Below are 22,058 nucleotides of genomic sequence, written 5' to 3' on the forward strand. Positions count from 1 at the left end.
CACCCCACTTTCTTATTACCTGCGAATGATGTAGTCTCATGTGCGTATTTATACAGACATGCTGATGCGTGTGAATGAATGCAACGAGCGCCAGTACAAGCATCATTCCTTCTTCGGGATGATCCGTCATCGACGGTCCTCACGCGTCGAATCGACTCGTGAGAATTCGACAACCGTTTCACGCTACGATCTGTTACCAAGGCGACCAACCATCCACCCGCATTCGCCGCTTTTCTCCAGACTATTATCTGTTTTCTTTTTAAAATGGGACAAGAGCATTTTATTTTTTTTTTAGAAAAAAAAAACATGATTAGGAAAATACACAAATCCAAACTTATTATCGTCAAAAGGAATCAGATTCATTCTGCACGATCTCTTTGATGCGATTCAGCAAGTCTTGCTTGACGTCACTAGGAATCGTGGCTGCGTGAAACAGAGACATTTAGACCGGACGCTCATAAAAAAGAATAATGTTGGGACTTACCACGGGCGTGTGGCGTTACTTGTTTAATTATTTCGTCCACGCTGATGTTGTCAAGACCTTGTTCTTGCACGACTCGACGGCATTCCAATTTTAAAGCGTCTCGCCAACCTGATTTGATCAGCTGCTCACGCAAAATAGCTCTCAATCTGTCAACGTGTACAACAGATTAATTATATTTGATAAATAGGCTGGCTATGATTGTATACGTAATTATGGCTGCATTAAATCTAGTTGTTACTAGTTTCAGTATCAACCTTGAAACAAAGCCAATTCAGTGTCATGCTGTTCGAGAGAAAAGCTCATGTCAAGCCAAGACCAAGTACTTTGCAACCCAAGCAACTTTTTTATAGTTAAAATAAAAAATAATCAGAAACTATATTTTAAAAAACATGTCAGGATGTAACAATGATGACCTTCATCATTGCATCCTACTGGTTTCACATTTAAAGGCTTATACCATCCAACTTGCTTAATATAGCTATTCAACTCAACCAAGTTGTTGCACTATTTTTTGCTTAAAATTCACTATAGTGAACAAGTTGAAATACCTTTCTTTATCACCTTTCTCCACCAACCTCTGGTTAATGATGGCATACTCTCGATCACTGGATGAAAACGGCTACGTATTAGAAACACACTTATTCTTCATTTTATGATATTTACGAGCCAATGAATAATTATATCGAAAACTTACTCTGACATTTTAACACTGTAAAACAGAGCCTTGTGGCGTGTGAATAATCAAACGTCAAAGATTTCTAGAGAAGAAAAGAAAAACGTAAACTCGATTCAGCTTGGGGGACGACTGCTGGTTGTCATGGCAACACCATGCCAATATTTCTTTTCCGGCTTTCGATTTCGTTAAAAAAAACTGACGTTGAAAGAAAACCAAAAGCCGAAATGATAGTTCCCACGTATTAAACACAATTTATTGGCAAAATCAAGAAATGCCCACAGTTCGCAGTTCTATTATTATATTCCGTATAATTATTCATTGCTTACGGCATCGGTGTCGGTGACAGCAGTAGAAAAAAAACTGTGTTTGCGTATCGAGAAACTCATAGCTCATGCACACACACAAAATATTATTTATTTTCAGCCATGTTGTAAACCAATCATAATAACGCCATAAAATGTGGATCATTTTTAGTGCAGTTTGCGTACAAATAGTGTTTCTCCTTTCGGTATTTGACATTCATTTTCATTCACCGATCGTGAAGGGAATGTCTCCATCTGCCAACCCTATTCCGGCGCCGGCAAAACGATTGGTACTTTTCTCAGCGGACGGATTGAGATTTGATACTTTTCTCAGCCATGGAAATGATCGAGAACCTAATGCCAAATTTCTGAGGTTTATAGTTTTAAGCGAAATCTTTGAGTGATGTGTTAATCCAAAGATATTGTTCGATTCGCAGATCGGTAGCAAGCAGTCGAGGAAAATGGGGATTGTCAAGTACTAGGGTTCCAACTGAGTCCCGTCCAGGACATGTAGCAATGATTGCTGGACTCTATGAGGATCCATCTGCCGTATTCAGAGTTAGTTGGTTAATAGCTTCAGTCATCTTTATGAACTGTTTAATTTAATAGTATTTTGATAAATTATATTTCCTTAAAGGGCTGGAAAGAAAACCCAGTGGAATTTGACTCAGTTTTCAATCAGAGCAGTTACACAATTAGCTGGGGTAGCCCAGACATTCTTTCAATGTTCGCAAAAGGTTCTTTGAATGATTTGATAATAGTATTTGGAAAAATGCTAAATTATTTATATATGCAGGAACAAAAGGGAATGTGATCACTCACACATATTCTTCAGAAAGTGAGCAGTTCACTGGACACGATGCTTACAAACTTGACGAATGGGTGTTTGAACATTTCGAACGATATCTACAAATGGCTCCACATAATACCACGATCTCCAACATGTTGCAACAGCAGCAGTTGATATTTTTTGTGCACCTTTTGGGATTAGATACTAATGGTCATACCAATAAGCCCCACTCTACGTAAGATCATGAAGACTATGTAAAAATTTAAAACGTTATAATACGATTTTGCTTGATCTAGTTTATATACCGATAACCTTCGGTATGTGGATCAGGGGATCGCTAAAATTGAAAGTTTGATCAACGGCTATTTCAAGGATAATAAAACGGCCTTTATTTTTACTGCCGATCACGGAATGACTGACTGGGGTAAGCGTATTTTTAAACTTTCAAAGAAAAACAACGAATATCCGATTATACCCTTAGGTTCTCATGGAGCGGGTCATCCAACGGAAACACAGACCCCTATCGTTTGCTGGGGTGCGGGAATCAACACGGACAATATTGATCCTTTGCATTGGGAGAACAACAGGGACGATATGGAACAAGCTGATATTGCTCCTCTTATGGCCGCTCTGTTGGGGATTAATTTCCCGGTGAATTCAGTGGTAATAATTGTTTAAATTAAAAGCTCCATTGAGGAAAGAAAAACTAATTCCCATAATTTTATAAGGGAAAATTACCTCTAGCTTATTTAGCCAATGAGATGCTATGGAAATCTCACTCTGCATTGACCAATGCCAGACAATTGACGAGATCGTTCCAATCCCTATCTCAACGCCAGCAAAATCAAAGTCTTTCGTGGCGATTCCGGCCGTTCTGGCCATTGGAATCGAATCAAGTAACTATGCATAACCTTCAGCAGATAGAGAATTCAATTCGTTCTGGATACTACAATGAATCGGTAAACAATATTTCAGCATGGCAATGTATGTTTCTTAAAAATTCTTTATATTGTGGTCAAAATAGATCCAGCAGAGCATTGATTTGATGGACCTCTACCTTCAAGGGATGGACTACTTTTATCGTTACGACGAATTTCAACTGAAAATGTGCATTACGCTAGCCTACATCGGATGGGCGGCCATCCTTGTCGTCTTCCTCATTCAAGAGCGGATGCCAGTATCGAAGAAAAAATGTGCCAAACAGTTTGGATTGATCGATCAGATCGCATTCGGCATATCCGTCTTTATCTTTATCGTTTTGACAGGTTGAAAAATATTATAATATTTAAGAATATCACATAATATTTAATCTTCTGACGTCAGTGGAAGGAGCCCCTTTTCTTTACTATGCCTATCATCTACTGCCTTTGGTGTTGTGGTGGTATTGTTTACGGCAATCGCGTCAAATGCTACGCCAAACTGTCCGTCTAGTCCGCATCCGCCATTTTATATGGACCATCTTCCTCCTTGGAGGACTCGAGTTTCTAGTGGCAGGATTTTTTCAACGATGGTTCCTCTCTGTCGGACTCATTTTTTTATCTCTTTGGCCACATTGGGACCAGCGATCATCCAGCCGTTGGCGACATCACGAAATGTTCAAGAGCTTATGGATGTTTATATTTCTCATTTTAGCCATGTTTCCTGTTTTTCCCCCCGTAGGGAAACATTCCTTTCCCATTCTTGTGTAAGTTAAACTAATTGGACATGTTATTTTTTAATAATGCAGAATTTTGAAACATTAGGGACATTGGAGGAATGCTGTTGACGGTGGTGGCATTTTGGAGCTCGTTGGTCATGCACCACGATCGCGATCGTACAGTTCTGGTTTGCTACACGATAGCCATACCAATCACGCTCTATGTCCGTCATAGCGTTAGTGACAGTCTCGTTCAAGGACAAGGACTTCCTATTTTGGAACAAGTTCTTTCTTGGCTTCTTCTTGGTATTTTAATTGCAATTATTTTTCACCATCATTTGCTTGGCAACGTTGTAATTGTTTCTTTAGGTTTACCCCTGACATTACCTGTCATAGGTCCGTCTTTATTATGGCCACGTTTGATCGGGATTGTCATCACTTTGACGCCGTCCTTTCTTTTGTTAAGTTTGTCTTATGAAGGCATCTTCTTTGCCATTCTAGTCGTTGCATTGGCCGTTTGGATCCGGTTGGAGGGGGTGATTCCACCATCTGATTCCTTTTGGACGCAACTACGCCGATCCTATTTCTTCCTCTTTTTGACCTTATTATCTTTCTTCGGACTGGGAAATCTGGCCAGTCTGAACAGTTTCGACCCGAGTAGTGTCCGTTGTTTTGTCACCACCTTCTCTCCATTCACCATGGCCGGTCTCCTCCTGTGGAAGATTACCGTTCCATTCATCGCCGTCTCGTCGGCTCTTTGGGCCATTACGGTCCAGCACCAATTGTCGATGAAAAGTGTTTACCTGATGATTTTGCTACTGTCGGGTGTCATGGCAGTCCAATTCTTCCACTGGGTGACTTCACGTGGCAGTTGGCTGGACATTGGCACCTCCCTCTCTCATTATGTCATCGTCCAGTCTACCGTTCTCTTTGTCATGCTTTTACGTTCCGTCGTCCAGTTCCTGACACACGGACCGATTTACTTTCACGTCGGACCGACGGCCAGCAAGTACGACAAAGACTGAATGGAACTTGCAAGGCCGACACAATACCAAGAAGAAAGGAATTAAACCCAGCCCATTTTCAAGGTTCTACTAATTCCCTCCTTTTCGTTTAATATTCTGAAATTCGCACACAACAATAACAAGAAGAAATACAAATGCCGATCGATGCCGTACGTGTCTAATGAATCTGGCCAATCCCTAAGCAAGTTCATTCACCTGCTGCTGTTTCTTTCATTTCCCTTTCTTTCATTTCGTTTTTCCTTGTTGGGTTTCCTCTTTTGTAGATGTGGGCAGCACAGGTATATTACCTGTCCCCTTTAGGGAGATCAGGTGGATACACACACCGACACTGTCTACATACACGTGGATAAACTGGTCGGAAGACAACCATTGGTCAGTCAAAGGCAAATATGGCGCGGACGATGCGACTCTTTTGTTCTTACTAAACTATCTCGCAATCGTTTGAATTATTCAATAGCTCAACGGGACAACTAGCATTTTTATTCAGAATTGCAAATCCTAAAAAGGATTTTATTGGAAGCATTTCGTGTTGGCTTCTTGTGGGATGGTCTTTGTCTTTCGACTATGACCTTGGCATTCGTGACGTATATGGACATTTTTACCGGGAATAATAAAATAAACTCATCAACCGTGTCTACAACGATACTTAAACATGTCTGGGACAACAACTTGACGTGACTGGACGCTTCTTTGTCTTTGGCAGTTGACACTAGAAAAGCAATCAGCATCTTCTTCCTGTCCATTCTTCGTGTTTTGCTCGCAGCTAACCAGCAACACACACATTTCCCACTTCTTTAAAGGTGTTATTATTATTCTCAGAACTAGCAAATTAATCATGCAAGAAAACATTTCATTAAAATTCAATTCCTTTCTTCATCATCTATGTCCAGAAGGTTCAAGCATTTTTCCCTTTCCTCAACGAGTTCTTTTTACTAACCCCCTACTCCTTCCTTCCTCACTGGAGGGTAAATTCTCATTTGGTTTTCTTTCTCGTTCCTTTATTTTTTTTTTCCTTTCTTAGGCATCCGCGCGCGCCTTCTCTTGCTTTTATTGTGTCCAAAAGTGCTAGAAAAAGACTCTGTCGGTTTCTGCAACCCATAGCCATTACTATCAACAATGTTTTCTTCTTCGAAACAAAAGATTTTCATTTCTGATCTATTCCCTTTTCGTTGTGTTAAGATGGTTCTACATTAAACCGAAAACCCTGGAAGAAACATGTAGATGAATGATATTATTTTTTAGTTTCAAAAGCCCAAATGAAAATAAACTTGAAGATGAATATTGAATAGTTCCGAGAAGATAGCAGGCGAAACAGGTTGATGTCAAAAAGTTGCTGTAACCACTTTCCGGAAGAAGAGTGGGAAAAAAAAAAGAGCGCGCGCGGGCTTTTCCCTTCAACCCCAGAGCACCACCCCGCCCCTCCTTTACTTTGATAGATTAGAAAGTTGAAATTTAATAGTTTTTTGTTTCTAGTTCAAAGTTTTTTAGGCCCTTCAACAGGCAGATGGGCTATAATGGAATCGATGCATTATTTTAGATGGAAAAATTCTTTTCTTTGATGCACCTGAAATCGACACCGACGTATTTATATCGCCTTGTTCGATATAGGCCCGTTGTGTTTTCATTTCCCGCCCAGTCAGTCACCTGTTTTTGCCGCGAAAAGCTTGAAAACAGCTGATCGGTTGGGGCTGCCCACGTGACTTTTGGCTGCCAGGCCACACCCACAAAGCAAGCCTCAACCAATCAAAGGCTTACTTTTCATGTTGGCCCAGGTGGCGCTTTGAAATTTCAAATCAAAAGGATCAGGGGGCGCTCGTCGATCTTTATCACGAAAAAGAGTCCTCTTCCCAGTTTCACTGTACTTCTTCGACGACACGGATTCTATTTCGCTTGCTTGTCTCATCGATTCAATATCTTTTATTAGTGATTTTTTTTTTATTTTTCTTAAATCATCGTCGATACAAACTGGATTTGGAAGTGATTCAACTATCAAAGGTATTTTTTCATTTGTGAAATGTTTCATTTATTTTAGGTCCTAGCTCACACAAGTTTCATGGAAACATAATCAGGATCCATTTGAACATCATTTTCCTTGCTAAAATGTGTTCATTTTTGAATTATCTCATGGTACCAAAGACATTTGGCGCGCGTTTCCCATTTTTATCGACTGTGGCTTTAACTATCACGAGTGTGTATATTCAGTGCCGTACAGTGTGTTGTGTGTGTGTCGAGGGTGAAAAAAAACCGGGCGCCCGGAGGGTGGAATCTACTATAGAGATATCCTAGATGCACCTTTTGTTCCCTTTTTTTCCCTCCATCTGAAACGCTCCCCTCTCTGCATTACCCCAACAGCACCCCCCTCAAAGCCCGAAAACTCACTCAATATCAATGTTGAATGCATTTTCATCGGTGCTATATATCTGGATGTGCTTTACTATCATTCAACATGGAGCTGCGTCTTTCTGTGTTGTGCCCCATGTCGATTTTTTCAAGGGGGGGGGAGCATTTTGTAAACAATGAATAGGCTCAGCCGGCTCGAAACAGATTGCGTTTTCTGCTTTGCGCAGATGATCATGAGGACATTCCTGTTCGCTTTCGTTCTCCGGTCATCTTTTATTCGTACATGAAATGCGAAAAACCCCCTGAGGTTGGGGGCAAGACTACGGTCCATTCCACGCGAATCCACAATTTCAATCTTGTAAACAATTGTTTGGCCAATGGCATCACTTGTCATTAGTTAAGGCTGAACAATTTTTCGTCAATACCAAAAACATCTTGTTGTTTTTTTTCCCTTTTCATGGATTGCCGAAAAAATGTTTCCATCCGGTTGCTTTCGATTTCATTCCTTTTTAGAAAAGAAAAGAAATGTTAGTCATAGTTGTTGTTGTCGTGGTTGCTCTTTTATCAAAATGTCTCGTGTGGGTAACAACATAAAATCTGAAAAACTATTCAAGTGATTGTCAAAAGTTTTGCGGATGGCAGCACCGGATGCGCCCCCGCTGGATATAGCCCATCTGACGACAGTGGTGGCGCTGCGCCCGGTTCTTTCCCTGCCTCTCTGGCCCCTCTTTTTCTTGTCCATTCCCCGCGCGCGCTGCAAACGACACTCGTATCCGCCAACGCCACTCGTTCACACCGAAGGTAACACTCATCTCCAACTCGTTTTATTCACTCTGGTTCATCGCTACTAAAATCAAATTGCATCGATCGATCCACGAAATGTTGAGCTTGATGATCGTGTCAAAATCTTGATTATCGGACGAGCCGTTTGGATTCAGTTGGGATTTTTTAGAACGATACCAGAGTGCGACGACTTGTTGGCCCAGCGCGCGTTTTTCTCCCATTGTCCATTGGGCGCCAAGTGCGCCGCCACCGTTGCTTTCCATCATCCCCCACGACGAATGTGTCAAACCTTTGACGCTTTATTTCTACATCTTTTAAGTGTTTCTTTGTCAAGTGAACAACATCAGTGTGTAGCATTTTCATTCCTCTATCGAATCCTGTAAGTAGAATTGAATCAAAATTCAATTTGTTCCAATTAAACGGGTTTTTCTGCGATGGCCTCAAGGCCTTGGACCTGGTGGCCATGGCCTCCTCTCGTGTCGGATGCCGGTGGCGTTTCACTTTTATTTTTTAATGACAAGAAGCAATTCGCTTTCGTTGAACTTGATGAATGTCACGTTGGCAATGAATTATTATGCCTCTTCTACAATGGATTCTTAATTTTAATTAAATTCTTTCAGGTTTGACCAGAGGTGTTGAAGGAATTGACTGCCCTCAACCTATTTCACTCTGTCTGAATTTGCTGGAAAATGTCCAGGAGAGGGTAAGTTATCTCATTATTTTGATGCTATATGTTTGATGAAATTTCATCTTTTTCTTTGTGCCCATTAGATGCAGAGTGACAAACAAGAGGGAATCGCTGCCTGGCCAGAAGTTGCTACCTGTCATCCTCAACCGAAAGCGTAAATCTGAAACTCATGTGGAGGTAAAATAACAACTGATTGATTTTGGGGGCTCTGTCTAAGTCATGCCTCGTTTTCTCTGCAGGATTACGAGAATGATGTGAGGGGAATGAGAGCAAGGCAGCCATGTCACCAGCAACAGGTAGCTTGCATCTCGTCAAGACTGCTGCTTTATTTTGATTATGTTTGACACATTTATTTCTTTTCTCAGGGATGGGAGGAAGGTGCAGGATGGGAGACATCCAGTCAATCATCATCATCAGCTGCCAGCACTTCTACATCAAAGTATGTTTTGGTTTATTTCCCTGGCTCATTCCCCTGTGCTAATCTTTGTTTTCATGTTAGTTTCCGTCGATTGGCAGTTTCATCGCAGCTTTTAACATCGCGATTGAGTCCATTTCCCAAATTCAACTGGGCAGATCCGGAAGAAGTGTGGAGCTCATTGTGTCGTAAAGATCGCCTCTACAAAAGGAATCATGACTACATTTTGGCCCACCCATCTCTGCAGCCTCGAATGAGAGCCATACTTCTTGATTGGCTCGTCGAGGTAGATTCTATGCATTTTGTTAACATTGAATTATACTATAAGACGTCTGTTTGATCTGATAAGGTTTGCGAAGTGTACCGGTTGCATCGCGAGACTTATCATCTTGCCTTGGACTTTGTGGATCGTTATTTGGCAACTCAAAGTGATGTTCCCAAACAACAGCTTCAGTTGATAGGTGCGTGTTTTCACAACTACGCCTTAAAGAATTTGTAATAAAAAATGATTCTTATCTAGGTATCGCATCTTTGTTCATCGCCGCCAAAATCGAAGAAATTTATCCACCCAAGTTGAACGAGTTTGCATACGTAACTGACGGTGCTTGCAGTGAAGCAGAAATCATGATGAAAGAACTAGTTATCATGAAGAGTCTTAACTGGGAGCTCTCTCCAGCCACGGCCAACTGCTGGCTTGGAATTTACATGCAACTGGCTAACGCATTGGAGGACAAGGAAGAGCTCGAATCCAAAGAGAACAATGTCACCAACAAAATGGAAATGAAACAGTTTTCCAGCCACACCTTTGTTCAAGCTGCACGACTCCTAGACCTTTGCACCATGGACATTCTCAGTCTTCGATATACGTATAGTGCCATCGCCGCCGCTGCAGTTTACCATATTGTGGGTGAACGAGTGGCGATCGAGTGCTCTGGTTACACATGGGAAGAGATTTCGTCCTGCATCTACTGGATGGCTCCTTTTGCTTTGACACTTCGAGAGTCTGGACCAGTTGAAGTTAAAACTTTTTCGCAAATTCCTATTGAGGATACGCACAACATCCAAACACACAATGTCGACCTCAGTATCCTGGTAATTTCAAATTCATTATAACTAGTAGAGTTTTCATTATTAATTATTTGCTGCAACCTTAAGGAAGCCGCTCAAAGCCGATTAACAGATTGTGGTGCGTCACCACCTAGTCCAGCGGTAGGGCCGCTGGGCATGCTGACGCCTCCGCAAAGTAAGAACAAGGGCCGACTTAGCGCTCCGCTTTCGCCGGTCAACAGCAACACCACTGCCAATGCTGTTGTACTGACACCTTCCACCTTGAACTCTGAAAGCCCTCGATGTTCTGCAATGACCTCTGAGTGGAATGACGACATCCAATCGACCCATTCGTATTCATAATCATTTTTAATTCATTCTTTTTTTAACGGCATCATTTTTGCGCGCGTTATTGCTCGTTGTTCGAAGGGGCATGGCTTCAAAAAAAAATCTTTTCTCCTTCTTTCTGTTGTTGGAAGCTGGACGACCGCAATAAGAGTGCCATTTCTTTTTTTTTCCTTGTTACACATAGAAAGAGAAAAGATGTGGGAAACATTTCCATGTCACCGGTAATTATTTGACAGGGATTTAATGATTCCACCCTTTAATTTTTCTTCCTTATTTTCTTTTTTTAAAGGGAAAGGCATTATTTTTAAAATCTTTTTCATGAAAACCGATTTATGAGGGTTACTTCCTTTTATTTTTGGTTTATCAGAGAATTAACGAAGCGCATGATAGTCTAGTCCTTTCAGTTGCAATAATGCCTTGGGTTGGGTGGGGTTGAAGCCATTCTCAACTCGAACGCCGTACTGTTATAACCACATCTCAAGGACGTCCTTTGCATTTGATTTTCATTTGCCGTTTTTTTTTTTTCTTCCTCTTTTTCATTTCATTTTGTCTTAACGGTTTCAAGAAAAAAGAGCTGCCTAACCTATTCGTCTTTTTTCAAAAGCGCAGTGTATTTTATGCGATTGACGTCATCGTCATTGAAATTTTAGATCCCCTTTCTAGCATTGCATACTTTTTTGGTAAGTGTGTGTGACGATTAACCCGCCCGTCACCTTTTTTTTTTTAAAACTTAGCCCGTAATGCCTTAATTGATTCTCTCCCATTTGAACGAAACAATAAAGATGTGCCAGACTTTGAATTAAAAGAATGTTTACGTCAGAAAACGAAAGTTGAAAAGAGTTGGTGAACTCGACATCTGGACATCTTTATTCATTCCTTTTCACGTTTAATCTTAATTGTTCTCGCCCATTTTTTTGGATCCAGCATATTGTACTGCCAATTGTTGTACATTTCTCCGTCATCAGCCAATCCTCACCCTCCATTTTTTTGCCAATTTTCTTTCATTATTTTTCCTGAATAATCCCATTATGATTTTGCCATGTCATCACATCAGTCCCAATTTTTGTCTCCCTGAGGTTAACAAATAAACTATATTTCAATAATAGATTTACATTTTCTCTTCAATCCAATAGCGGTTTCATTTTGAATTTGAAGCCATCATGTATGCAAAAATCGTTGCATCCGGAAGTGTAAAAATTCAATAATTTCCAACAATTTCTTGTAACGGTCGGACCATTTTGAAAAGACCTTTGTAACCTGACACGATAATCCTGTTTTTCATGCCACAATTGTAACTTATCTACGTTTAGAGGGTAAAGTGTTATTTAAGGATCTACCCTGACTAGCGAAAGTAGCACTCGTATTTCGGCTCAGTTTCGTGGACATCATGAAGGTTTTATTGTTAGTCTTTTGCTGCTTAGCGTCAATGCAATGGACTCCATCGGAAGCCGTTCCGTTTGTTATCCCCTGGTACGGACGTTGGATCCTTCCAACCGTTGGCGAAGTGTGGCCGAAACCCCAACAGCAAACATCCAGCGAAACGTTCTTCGTTCTCCGGCCTACCATGTTCCAATTTCAGGTATTTATCCAACAACTGTGTTGGTCTTATTTCCACTAAACTCTTGAAATACGATCAATTTTAGGTGGTTGGTGAACGGTGTGATATTATTGACGAAGCCGTACGTCGTTATTACCAAATCATCTTTTATCCGGGGGATGCTGGACGTGTTCCATTGTCTTATCCTCCACCACCGACTCCAATCCAAGAGCATCCGCAATTCCGAGCTTTTCTCGATTCAGTTGAAATCGATTTAAAACAGCCTTGCGAATACCTCCCGTCTGCAAATATGATCGAGTCCTGTACGTATAAATAGAAAGTCGATAGACGTTAGATAAAAGCAAGGATGCAGTTCAAACATGTAAATATAACAAACACGTTTTGTTTTTGTGTAGATAATATCAAAATTGACACGGCAGATAATCCGCTCAAGGCAACAATCACTAGCGATAGCGTCTGGGGTATTTTGCGTGGCATGGAAACTCTGAGTCAACTCGTCTACTCGTCTGCTGCAACAGGCGTCGCAGTAAGATTCAATCTGAAATGAATTTTAAAAATGGGATTCTTAGTAAAAAGAATTTAAATCTAGTATCAAATGAACGCTACGGAAATCACCGATTTCCCACGTTTCTCTTACCGCGGATTTATGATGGACACGGCACGTCATTATATGCCATTGAAAACGATAAAAAAGATGATAGACTTGATGGCCCAAAACAAAATGAATGTCTTGCATTGGCATATGACCGACGATGCCTCTTTCCCGTTCGAGAGTACGCTTTTCCCAAACATTAGCCGTTACGGATCGTTCCAACCTTTCAGCCATATTTACACCCCCAGTGACGTACGTGCCGTCATCGAATATTCCCGACTGAGAGGCATTCGAGTCATTCCAGAATTCGACACCCCAGGTTGAATATTTCCTACGTACGTATAAACTTTACTGTTGTTATTAAACAATTTGACTTTGATTACAGACCATACCCAATCTTGGGGGCTAGGGCAGCCCGGGTTATTGACGGAATGTTACGACGACAACGGGGTACTCAAAGTGCCCGATGAGTACGGTGCTATCATGCCCACTCGTGAAGAGAACTACGTTTTCTTGCAGCAATTCTTTGGTGAAATCTTTAATACATTTCCCGATCCATATGTTCACATGGGTGGTGACGAAGTCAGCTACTATTGTTGGTATGTTTTTGCAGTTCTATAAAGAATGTAAATAAATCATTATCTTTTGTTCTTGCAAACGAAACAGGAAACGACATCCAGAAATTAAAGCTTTTATGGCTGCCAATGGTTGGGGTGAAGATTATACAAAATTAGAACAATATTACTTTGATCGATTGACTTCAGTGACGCAAGAGATTACGCAGAATCAGATGCGTTACATTGTTTGGCAAGAACGTTCGTTTTGGAGATAGGTTTTCATTTCTTTGAACAAATCATCATTTCATTTGTTTGGTTCGTTTAGTTCTCGATCTCAACATTACCCTACCAACTGGCACCGTTGTCGAAGTCTGGAAAGGCGATTATGAAGGTTTATCTTTCAATGAAGAATTAGCACGAGTAAGTGGGCATAATGGATACATTTCTTTGCAAATGATTTACATATTTTTGAATGTAGGTAACAAAGTATGGTTACCAGACTATACTTGCTTCACCATGGTACCTCAATTATATTTCTTACGGATTGGATTGGGAAAAATATTACCTAGCTGAGCCGCTTGATTTCGACGGAACGGATGCGGAAAAGAATTTGGTATTGAAACCTTCATTTTCCAGGGTCGAACTGCATTTTAAAACATTTTATTGTCGTGACAGGTTATTGGCGGTGAGGCAACCATGTGGAGCGAGTACGTCGATTCTGTCAGCGTGATTCCGCGTACGTGGCCGAGAGCTTGTACCGTCGCTGAACGTCTGTGGTCAGATCGAAGTGTTAACGACACAGCGTTGGCTGCATTACGTTTAGAAGAACATCGATGCCGATTACTCAGACGTGGATTCATGGTGGATCCAAGCAATGGCGTCAATTTTTGCGAACAAGAATGGGATATGTAAAACAAAACGTTAGTTAAAACTGTAAAGGGTCCTTTTTTTATGACAAGGTAGTTTTAGATGGAAAAAAAATACATTAAAAGTTTAACTGCTTTGACTGTTTTCATCTACGTCAGCATGTGGTAAAAAATTTGCAATAAAGAACACTATGTCCTTGGGGAACGCAAAAACGTTTGTTGTACGACATCATAAAACGATTCGCACATACTTAAATATCAGAAATGGCGAGCTCGAGAGTCGAAAACATAATTTCGTTGTAACAATGTTACCCAACAAGTTTTTTCATCGCCGGATTGCTTTCCGATTCGACGAAAAATGCAACTTGACTGCAATAACGTTGATCCTTGCATGGGGGTTCTCCTTTTTTGGATGTTCAAAGTGTCATGTATCTGGCAAACTATCGAACTCTTGTTCATTCGATGGATGTGATGGCATGGGATATATTATGCAACTAGGCGGATCTTCCTTTCAATCGATGGTAGAAGATCGATTTCATGACATTGAAATTCTTCTATAGCCGTGATATCGAAAGTGTCTACAAAAAAACACACATGGCTAAGCCAAAATGGCAGCTTTGTAATATGAAAAATCTACCAAAAACTGATACAATGTATGTATACATATTTATATATTACGTTCCATATTATTTGTTAATGAATAATATATAGTAATGCATTAAGCATTTGATATTATAGTTAAATGATAAAAAAGAAAATAAAAAACGAAAGATGATTCATTTGTATGCTTGGCAACGTCTTCTTGCTTAGATTACTTGTTGTAAACTTGATTTTCAAAACATTGGTATTTTTGAGTTAGGTTGCATTGCAAAGAGAAATGGATGAAATAATTTTGCCAGATGATATTTTCCATTACCTAACAACTTATTTACCACTAGAAGATTGTATGTCTTTGTGCTTATCTAGCGTTTTTGAAAGATACGCTGATTTTTATGCGAGGAGAAGGTAAAATACCTAAGAGAATGTTAAAACTTCATTTGGAAATTGGTGACATTTTGTCATCTTTCGTTAGGATCTGGAAGCTTTCGTGGTGCTCTTCTCTGAAGCCTGATATTTGCCAAACATTTTTTTCCACATGCCTGAAATCTTCTAATGTTCATGTTCTTGATTTTAGCCACTGTTTCTGGCTGCCAGAAGCTACGTTATTGCAAAGTTGCTTGTCTCCAAAATTAAGCTACCTAAAAGAATTGAGTTTATCTGATACACAGCTATCATTGGCATCCATCATCATATATGTTCTGCCACAATGCCAGAGTTTGACAAAGTTGTCTGCCAATATTCCTGAGCACACATGGGAAGCTTTTCATGGCAAACTTGAAGGATGTGCTGACACTTACAAGGAGAATTTTAAGAAGCTTACTCACATAAAGTTTTATGTGCTTCATGGCAGCTCACCTTTAATTTGGCTTCTTTTATTTAATGTTTTAGGGTAAGTGGTGTGACATTTCGTCAATCAAATCAGATTTAAGATTTTACATGAAAAAGTGGGTTTTACAATGTTCTTTACTGGTATAGATGGTGCAAAGATTGTGTTAAACTGCATATAAAGCTGATTGAACAACCACGACAGAATAACTGGGACCTTGCCTTGGAAGATGTCGAAGCGTCCAGCAATGCCGTAGTTTGCTTGGCCAAAGAGAATCTCTATGACGGTATGAAATGGATGATATCATTAAAAAGTATCGTCGTACTCAAGACATCATCAGATAGTTGTCTGAACGATTTTTGTCGTTGGTTACTATTCGAATTAAATCCACCTGGCTTGGAGAAAATGTTTATCCAATCTGTTAAACACATTGACGCCAAGTACAAACCGGGGCCTATGCTAAATTACTTTTACTTGGGCCGTTCTCCAGTGTCTCGTACATTTTTCTCACAAATGACGCATCTGTTTGAAATCAACATTACGCGCAATTTAATTTTACCACGATTACGGTTTTTCAGCGGAAATTTCTCATCAGTGTCGGTAAATAATTTTTTCATCAGTTAAAGAATGAAAAGGCAGAAAAATAATGTTGCCTAACCTTATTCAGATTTTAGACGAGTTTTGTCGGAATCATCCCCAACTGGAACATGTACATTTTACAAATCGAGTGTTTGGCGGCAACAGACGAAAGAAGCCAATCACCTTTCAATGTCAATGGGCGTTCCCCAAGTTACGAACGTTAGTCTTTGGCCGTAAGAGACCTCACCATGGTATGATGCACATTCTTTTTTTTTTTTTTTTTTAATTGAACTTTAAAAAAAATTTCCGATAACAGATGTATTAATCAAGTTTATGGATTCATGCTCCAACTTAGAGGAGCTTCTGATTGGCGAATTTTTTGATTATGCGATATTAATATTCAACCGACGACCACCCGTTCGCGATTCTTTTGATTGCATAGCGAAACAAAGGCACTTGAGGAAGTTGTCTCTCAATAGTATTGAATTCGTTAATGGCTCCTTTATCGAAACGGTATGACATTGTTTTAACTGCTTATCCATTATGCTAATTCGTATTGACGAAAAAGGTACTGGAAAATTGCCAAAAATTGGAAATCCTTCATCTTGCCGGACAGTTTTTCGAAGATTCGGTGCCATTTCATGACGATTTCTGCAAATACCTTCCGTTAGGTAAACATTTGCGAGATCTTCGAATCCAGAGAGAAGAAATGGAAGAACCAATCCTGATGGAATTGATATCAGCTGCCGGATCATGCCCATCTCTAGAGCGCTTCATGCTCTATCAATATAGGGGACTTTGTGTTAATAATGAGTTGCATTTAATTTTACCAAAATGCTTAATGAATCTGGTCAGTGTCCGACTACCGCGGCTGCTGGTTTTCTGCCTTATTTATCGTTTAGGACGTGAAACTTTTACAGCAATTACGGATGCATTTCGGGAACATATTTTACCGATGCGTCCATCATTTTGGTTTTATCTTAACGATACCCTACCTTCTGAAATCAATGTCCCACGCATTCATTTCGAGGGTATTATCGAGCCGGATTCTATTACCGTCTTTGGTTAGTCAAACAGGGAGTATGTAATAAAACTTAGAAAAAAAGCAGTTTATGTTTATCATGTTTTGAATAGTTAATGATGATCCCAGTGACCACACCCGAATTTGAAGTTCAATGGCTTTTTTTTTAAAATGGTTGACGGACCACGAACCAGTTGTTGCTTCTGTTGCCATTGGAAGAAGGACGATGTCGAATAATAATGTGAAGACCCGGAGGCGATGCTTGAGGAACCGTGAACAAAATAAAAAGTGAAATTATTCAAGGCCAATGTCACGCCAAGTGCGGGAATGGTGGCGTGACGAGTTATTGTTTTTCAGTCTTTACCATCTTCGGTATGTTATGGGAGTGGCGACGAATGGTGGGTATAAATAGAGAGCTTCTCGAACGAAGGCATCACACACCTTGGGTAAAACACTTGCCAAGCTTCCGCGCATTAATTCATCATGTACAAGGTAAAACTGTTTTCCATTTTTATTGATTATGTCTCATGTATTGTTTGTATTTGATTCAGATTGCTTTCCTTATTTTGGCTTTGGCCGCCTTCGTTTTTGCTGCCGAGACCCAACAAGATCAAGAAACTGCTGAACAATATTACCGCGTTCATGGTGTCTATCCATCTTGGTATTCGTATGGCGTAGTCCGTAATTACGGCTATCCGTACGGTTACAACGCTGCCGCTTACCCCTACGGTCTCAACTATGGCGCTTTCCCCTACGGAGTGCGAAGCTTTTATGGAGCTTACCCCAACTACGGCTATGGTTATAGCTACGGTTATTAAACCTAAACGTTTAAATCCTTGAATTTGACTCTCACTCAAGCTGACCTCTCAATGTTGAACACGAGCAGCTTACCTGATATGCTCCCATTATGCTGATTTCTCAAAGGTTATTCTCATGTATACGTAATAACCCCACGTAAACCAACTGTCGCAAATAAAACAATTTTGAAAATATATCTGTTCAGTTATTAACTCATTCATACAAAATTAAGATAAGCTATTTAAATAACAACGAACGATTTTAAGCAATAAAATAAAATTGGATAAGAATGCAGCAAATTTCATTGTAAATTTGCGATCCTGTAGGAATTTTCTCCATCACGTAAATAATTGTTGTAAAATCGTTAATTTTTTTATTCTCTATTTTTTCTAAATTTGATTCAATTTGATTTAGAGTTGCAATAAAATGATCATATAAAGTATGGTCTATAAAAGTCTTATTAAGTGGTATTTAAAAGTCTTATTATTTGAGGAGTTGAGAGTGCGCGTATTAGGAAACTGCTGAACAATGGTATTGATTACCACGTCTTGCTGCTAAACAACATTACCCCACCTACATGGGTTATTCAATTCCCCTAAATGACGGTGCGTTCCACACCCACTTCAAATCAGTGGCGCTAGTACACCTTACGTTCATCTCCCATTGTGATTCTGACCTGATCTTAGTGTATATAATAACTGTTAACTGATTGAGCCAAGTTGTTTGCACATTGGGCAATACCGCTACAGAAAGTAATTGTATCAAACGATAATTTTTTCAACAAAAAAGAATTAAATCACAAGAATGGAATGATTTTCATATTTTATTATTTCAATTTTAACCAAATGACAGTTGTTTTTCTTTTTATCAAAAACATTATGTGCCAAAATGCAACATTATTTAACAAAAAAGAAAAACAGGTTGTGTCAGCTACAGATGAATTAAAGTGAAGAAATTGAACTCGAGCACAGCTCTGGTCATTGATGATCGTGTTGGGCGGTTACGTAACGGATAACTTAGGCCTTGACGGGGGTTTCAACAGGGGCAGCAGCGGCATAAGGAGCAGCGCCATAAGGAGCAGCGTACGGGTAGGGGTTGAATCCAAATCCGAAGGGGTAGACAGGATAAGTTGTGGCAACATTCTTGACGCTAGTGGCAGCGGTGGGGTAGGTCTTAACAACAGTGTTTGGGTAGGTGGCGAATGGGAAGCCGGTAGGGTAGTAAGGGTAAGGGTAATTGCGAACTCCATTGAAGGCTGTGGCACCATAGGTGTACCAACTGGGGTAAACACCGTAAATGCTGTAGTATTGCTCAGCAGCTTCCTGGTCCTGGGCCTCCATGGAGACAACGCAAGCAGCCAAAGCCACCAAAACCAAAAGGGTCTAAGTACATTAGAAATATTGGTCAGTTTTTATCATTTGATTTAAAATGCAAAGAGAATTAAAGAAGATTGTATACCATTGACTTGTACATGTTGAAGAGGAGAGCTGCTGAGTTTGACTTGGTGATCAAGTGTGCTTTTTTCACTTCAAGTGCGTTCAATATATACTTGCAGAATTGGCCGGTAGAAATTGCAAAATCCTTCATTTCCAACCACACCCCAAATTTGTTTTCAGGTGTATCCCGTACCATCTATAACTGGTTTCTTCTTCCTTTTTTTTTGAATCAACACGACATTGATTTCTTGTTGGAAGTTAATGGTAGATTCCATCTTCATGGCTTCCATGTCCTTGAAAATGCAAACCCTTTGTTTTTTCTTAGCTCAATTTTAAATATGCATCGGTGCCCCTTAGACAATGGGCGTTGGCCACAGCTGATGGCCCTTCCTATCTTTGATGCCACGCGAGATCTACCAAAATACCTGACATTTCCATTTATCAGATGCTCCCTGTATTCTAAGAGATTTATATTTCTCGCAATTCGTTGCCATCCAGAAATGAATTTACCAGTTCCATCAAGATACATCCACCAGAGTGAATTGCGATTTTTTTTTTCAAGCAAAACAAGTTTTAAAGATCAACGTCTTGCTCGTATTTTGCAATAAAAATATCAGTTCACAGAATCAAAATCGCCTGAACCATTGGTTTATTACATTAGAAAAAAGAAGAAACAGAAATGCTTATTAATCCTCCGATTAAAACAGGAGTTTGAACGGGGAAAAACCTGTTGCAACGGTTCGTGTGCAAAAACATGTAGATTTTCATCGAACATCGTATGCTGGCCAAAATCTCTAACGGTCACGTCGGATTGGTTTCATGTTTCCCACGGTTAAAGATCTCATTAGATGCTCTATTTTTTATCAAGAAAATAAAGAATATGTCGAGAATAATATTATCACATAAAGATATGGAAAAGGTGTAATTTTATACACGTGACCTTTTGTTTCGGCCTCATCCTCTCTGCAGCCTATAGGTAGGGTATGGGTAACTAAAATATTTTCCTTTGATTCATGTCATTTTCATTCCTATCCTCTTTCCACTTTATTTTTCTCCTAATTGCAGGACGGGGTTAGACAAGGAAAAGAATAGTAATTACATTTACGTTTCAAGTGTTAAGGTGTACGCAACACCCTTGCCGAACCTTCACAACTTTAAATGTTTTCTTCTCATGGACATCAAACATCTAACGAAAGTCAATTATTATTTCGCAATGGCAAAAACAAGGGATGCGGGCAAGCATGTGATACAGGTGTTCTTGAAGTATCTTTTTTCTGAGATGGGTGTGGTTAATGGTTAATTGGCCTTAGCGTTTTGGCAACTGAGGGGCAAGCGATCGAGGGCGTATAAATTGAACAACTTTGGTTGCAAACAAGACACACTTGAACACCAAGTCGACTCAGCAGCAACTCATCATCTAATCATCATGTACAAGTCAATGGTAAATATTTTGCAATTCACTTTTAATTTTTAAACAAATGCAAGTTACTGATCTCCTATATAATTCCGTAGTCCCTGTTGGTTTTGGTGGCTTTCGCTGCTTGCGTCTTCGCCGAGGAGGTCCAGGATCAGGAGGCTGCTGAGCAATACTACCGCCTTCATGGTGTTTACCCCAGTTGGTACAGCTTTAGCGGCCCTGGCTACACTGCAGTTCAGAGCTACCCTTACCCCGCTTACTCAGCCTACCCAGCTGCCTACCCAGCTGCCTACCCAGCTGCCTACCCTGCCGGAGTCAAGAACGTAGCCTCTCCTTACTACGCTGCTTACCCATATGGTTACGCCACCTATCCTTATGCTGCTCCCTACATGCCCTACGTGGCCGCCCCAGCAGCCCCTGCCAAGGCTTAACTTGATTCGCAAAAACCAGACCTGAACCACATCAAACTCTACTCGATATTGTCAATTCACGAATATAAAAAATAGCATGTTTTTAAGCTGCTAATAATTGTATAACGACCAACAATACAATGATATAGACGATGAATTTTGTATTTTTCATTTTGTTGCTTAAACAGCTTGAACATTAAATATGCAATTTAGTCTGGTGTCATTTTCCAAGTTGTTTTATCTCTTCATTATGCCGTTCCAGCAACAATTGTTTACGTTGTAGTCGGCCATGTTTGGAACCGACTAGGTGATAAGGAGAGAATTTTCCAGAAACTGCTTGAAGACACGAGTCGAAAAAAAAATGCTTTGGCTTTTCGTCCAGCAGCATACATGACCATCGCTGCTGGCCAGATTGCAGGAGAGAAGTCGAAGTTGGAACCGTCCAGGAAGGGCGAGTCCATTCACACTTCATACATGAAGGCGTGGAACAGTTAGCAACAGACCGAACCATTGCAGCACGTACGCCATTGTACAGGCAAATTTCGTTGGCCTCCCAACCTTTGCTTCCAATGTCAACAAGTTTTTAAGGTAAACGAAGGGAAGTGATCCATATATGTAGTGGTTAGAAAAGTGTTTCAAATGAATATCTCGATGACGTTTACTCTTTTGCTCGTTACGGATCTATCCCTGGATTTTCTGTTTTGAATGTTTTTTGTTTGAGCTACTTAACTGAAATCGCTGGTACGAACTGACCTTGTTGGGCGTCATGCATAAAAACACCATCACTTTTACCGTTTTGTTGAAATGAATTATTTAATGGCGCAATTATGACGGTAGATTAACGTAACGCAAATGAATCAATTC

The 22,058-nt window shown here is 40.1% G+C and overlaps 8 protein-coding genes across 10 annotated transcripts; 6 read left to right on the plus strand and 2 right to left on the minus strand.

Moving 5' to 3' along the window:
• Positions 1-244: 244 nt before the first annotated feature.
• Positions 245-1,303, minus strand: LOC130698488 (transcription and mRNA export factor ENY2-like). Its single transcript, XM_057521145.2, has 4 exons — positions 1,179-1,303; positions 1,033-1,089; positions 485-630; positions 245-423 (listed from the first exon to the last, which is right to left on the minus strand). Exons 1-4 carry the CDS (start codon positions 1,184-1,186, stop codon positions 344-346), a joined length of 291 nt encoding a protein of 96 aa, XP_057377128.1. The 5' UTR covers positions 1,187-1,303; the 3' UTR covers positions 245-343.
• A 235-nt stretch (positions 1,304-1,538) lies between these two features.
• Positions 1,539-5,078, plus strand: LOC130698461 (GPI ethanolamine phosphate transferase 1-like). The gene is made up of 11 exons (XM_057521110.1): positions 1,539-1,835; positions 1,900-2,020; positions 2,100-2,199; positions 2,259-2,487; positions 2,549-2,676; positions 2,734-2,915; positions 2,981-3,211; positions 3,277-3,517; positions 3,576-3,936; positions 3,995-4,194; positions 4,258-5,078. The coding sequence occupies exons 1-11, from the start codon at positions 1,618-1,620 to the stop codon at positions 4,911-4,913; spliced, it is 2,667 nt and encodes an 888-aa protein (XP_057377093.1). The 5' UTR covers positions 1,539-1,617; the 3' UTR covers positions 4,914-5,078.
• Positions 5,079-6,628: 1,550 nt separating this feature from the next.
• Positions 6,629-11,639, plus strand: LOC130698472 (G1/S-specific cyclin-E1-like). Of its 3 annotated transcripts, none has more exons than XM_057521125.2 (9): positions 6,629-6,908; positions 8,657-8,739; positions 8,808-8,901; positions 8,964-9,020; positions 9,090-9,163; positions 9,224-9,425; positions 9,489-9,600; positions 9,660-10,231; positions 10,295-11,639. In XM_057521125.2, exons 2-9 carry the CDS (start codon positions 8,726-8,728, stop codon positions 10,547-10,549), a joined length of 1,380 nt encoding a protein of 459 aa, XP_057377108.1. In that variant the 5' UTR covers positions 6,629-6,908; positions 8,657-8,725; the 3' UTR covers positions 10,550-11,639. The 3 variants fall into 3 exon arrangements, with proteins under 3 accessions (XP_057377108.1, XP_057377109.1, XP_057377110.1); XM_057521126.2 differs by lacking the exon at positions 6,629-6,908 and adding an exon at positions 7,985-8,054; XM_057521127.2 differs by lacking the exon at positions 6,629-6,908 and adding an exon at positions 8,061-8,415.
• A 55-nt stretch (positions 11,640-11,694) lies between these two features.
• Positions 11,695-14,187, plus strand: LOC130698470 (beta-hexosaminidase subunit alpha-like). The gene is made up of 10 exons (XM_057521123.2): positions 11,695-11,722; positions 11,881-12,113; positions 12,178-12,394; positions 12,488-12,618; positions 12,682-13,003; positions 13,070-13,283; positions 13,351-13,499; positions 13,567-13,661; positions 13,720-13,854; positions 13,917-14,187. Exons 1-10 carry the CDS (start codon positions 11,695-11,697, stop codon positions 14,151-14,153), a joined length of 1,761 nt encoding a protein of 586 aa, XP_057377106.2. The 3' UTR covers positions 14,154-14,187.
• Positions 14,188-14,943: 756 nt separating this feature from the next.
• LOC130698466 (uncharacterized) lies at positions 14,944-17,382 on the plus strand. The gene is made up of 7 exons (XM_057521116.2): positions 14,944-15,112; positions 15,180-15,596; positions 15,683-16,133; positions 16,201-16,363; positions 16,429-16,625; positions 16,681-17,192; positions 17,247-17,382. The coding sequence occupies exons 1-6, from the start codon at positions 14,985-14,987 to the stop codon at positions 17,179-17,181; spliced, it is 1,857 nt and encodes a 618-aa protein (XP_057377099.1). The 5' UTR covers positions 14,944-14,984; the 3' UTR covers positions 17,182-17,192; positions 17,247-17,382.
• A 105-nt stretch (positions 17,383-17,487) lies between these two features.
• LOC130698489 (uncharacterized) lies at positions 17,488-18,125 on the plus strand. The gene is made up of 2 exons (XM_057521146.2): positions 17,488-17,625; positions 17,685-18,125. The coding sequence occupies exons 1-2, from the start codon at positions 17,617-17,619 to the stop codon at positions 17,949-17,951; spliced, it is 276 nt and encodes a 91-aa protein (XP_057377129.1). The 5' UTR covers positions 17,488-17,616; the 3' UTR covers positions 17,952-18,125.
• Positions 18,126-18,853: 728 nt separating this feature from the next.
• LOC130698484 (uncharacterized) lies at positions 18,854-19,442 on the minus strand. The gene is made up of 2 exons (XM_057521140.2): positions 19,390-19,442; positions 18,854-19,313 (listed from the first exon to the last, which is right to left on the minus strand). The coding sequence occupies exons 1-2, from the start codon at positions 19,402-19,404 to the stop codon at positions 18,948-18,950; spliced, it is 381 nt and encodes a 126-aa protein (XP_057377123.1). The 5' UTR covers positions 19,405-19,442; the 3' UTR covers positions 18,854-18,947.
• Positions 19,443-20,744: 1,302 nt separating this feature from the next.
• On the plus strand, positions 20,745-21,351 carry LOC130698485 (uncharacterized). The gene is made up of 2 exons (XM_057521141.2): positions 20,745-20,808; positions 20,880-21,351. The coding sequence occupies exons 1-2, from the start codon at positions 20,794-20,796 to the stop codon at positions 21,213-21,215; spliced, it is 351 nt and encodes a 116-aa protein (XP_057377124.1). The 5' UTR covers positions 20,745-20,793; the 3' UTR covers positions 21,216-21,351.
• The last annotated feature ends 707 nt before the right edge of the window (positions 21,352-22,058 follow it).

Source organism: Daphnia carinata, chromosome 3 (genome assembly GCF_022539665.2).
Source record: "Daphnia carinata strain CSIRO-1 chromosome 3, CSIRO_AGI_Dcar_HiC_V3, whole genome shotgun sequence".
Classification (NCBI taxonomy): Eukaryota; Metazoa; Arthropoda; class Branchiopoda; order Diplostraca; family Daphniidae; genus Daphnia; species Daphnia carinata.

What these genes read in the sequence shown, in the direction of transcription:
- LOC130698488 (XM_057521145.2), bottom strand. An exon ending in GAGAAAGGTGATAAAGAAAG is followed by an intron (nt 631 to 1,032) that starts GTATTTCAACTT and finishes ACACGTTGACAG; the next exon opens with ATTGAGAGCTATTTTGCGTG. An exon ending in AGTAACGCCACACGCCCGTG is followed by an intron (nt 424 to 484) that starts GTAAGTCCCAAC and finishes TGTTTCACGCAG; the next exon opens with CCACGATTCCTAGTGACGTC.
- LOC130698461 (XM_057521110.1), top strand. Translation starts at nt 1,618, where the DNA reads ATGTGGATCATTTTTAGTGCAGTTTGCGTACAAATAGTGTTTCTCCTT. An exon ending in CCTAATGCCAAATTTCTGAG is followed by an intron (nt 1,836 to 1,899) that starts GTTTATAGTTTT and finishes TTCGATTCGCAG; the next exon opens with ATCGGTAGCAAGCAGTCGAG. An exon ending in TCTTTCTTGGCTTCTTCTTG is followed by an intron (nt 4,195 to 4,257) that starts GTATTTTAATTG and finishes TTGTTTCTTTAG; the next exon opens with GTTTACCCCTGACATTACCT.
- LOC130698472 (XM_057521125.2), top strand. An exon ending in TTCTTGATTGGCTCGTCGAG is followed by an intron (nt 9,426 to 9,488) that starts GTAGATTCTATG and finishes TGATCTGATAAG; the next exon opens with GTTTGCGAAGTGTACCGGTT. An exon ending in ATGTCGACCTCAGTATCCTG is followed by an intron (nt 10,232 to 10,294) that starts GTAATTTCAAAT and finishes TGCAACCTTAAG; the next exon opens with GAAGCCGCTCAAAGCCGATT.
- LOC130698470 (XM_057521123.2), top strand. Translation starts at nt 11,695, where the DNA reads ATGTATGCAAAAATCGTTGCATCCGGAA. An exon ending in AAAAATCGTTGCATCCGGAA is followed by an intron (nt 11,723 to 11,880) that starts GTGTAAAAATTC and finishes TACCCTGACTAG; the next exon opens with CGAAAGTAGCACTCGTATTT. An exon ending in CTGCTGCAACAGGCGTCGCA is followed by an intron (nt 12,619 to 12,681) that starts GTAAGATTCAAT and finishes ATTTAAATCTAG; the next exon opens with TATCAAATGAACGCTACGGA.
- LOC130698466 (XM_057521116.2), top strand. Translation starts at nt 14,985, where the DNA reads ATGGATGAAATAATTTTGCCAGATGATATTTTCCATTACCTAACAACT. An exon ending in GAAATTTCTCATCAGTGTCG is followed by an intron (nt 16,134 to 16,200) that starts GTAAATAATTTT and finishes AACCTTATTCAG; the next exon opens with ATTTTAGACGAGTTTTGTCG. An exon ending in CCGTAAGAGACCTCACCATG is followed by an intron (nt 16,364 to 16,428) that starts GTATGATGCACA and finishes TTCCGATAACAG; the next exon opens with ATGTATTAATCAAGTTTATG.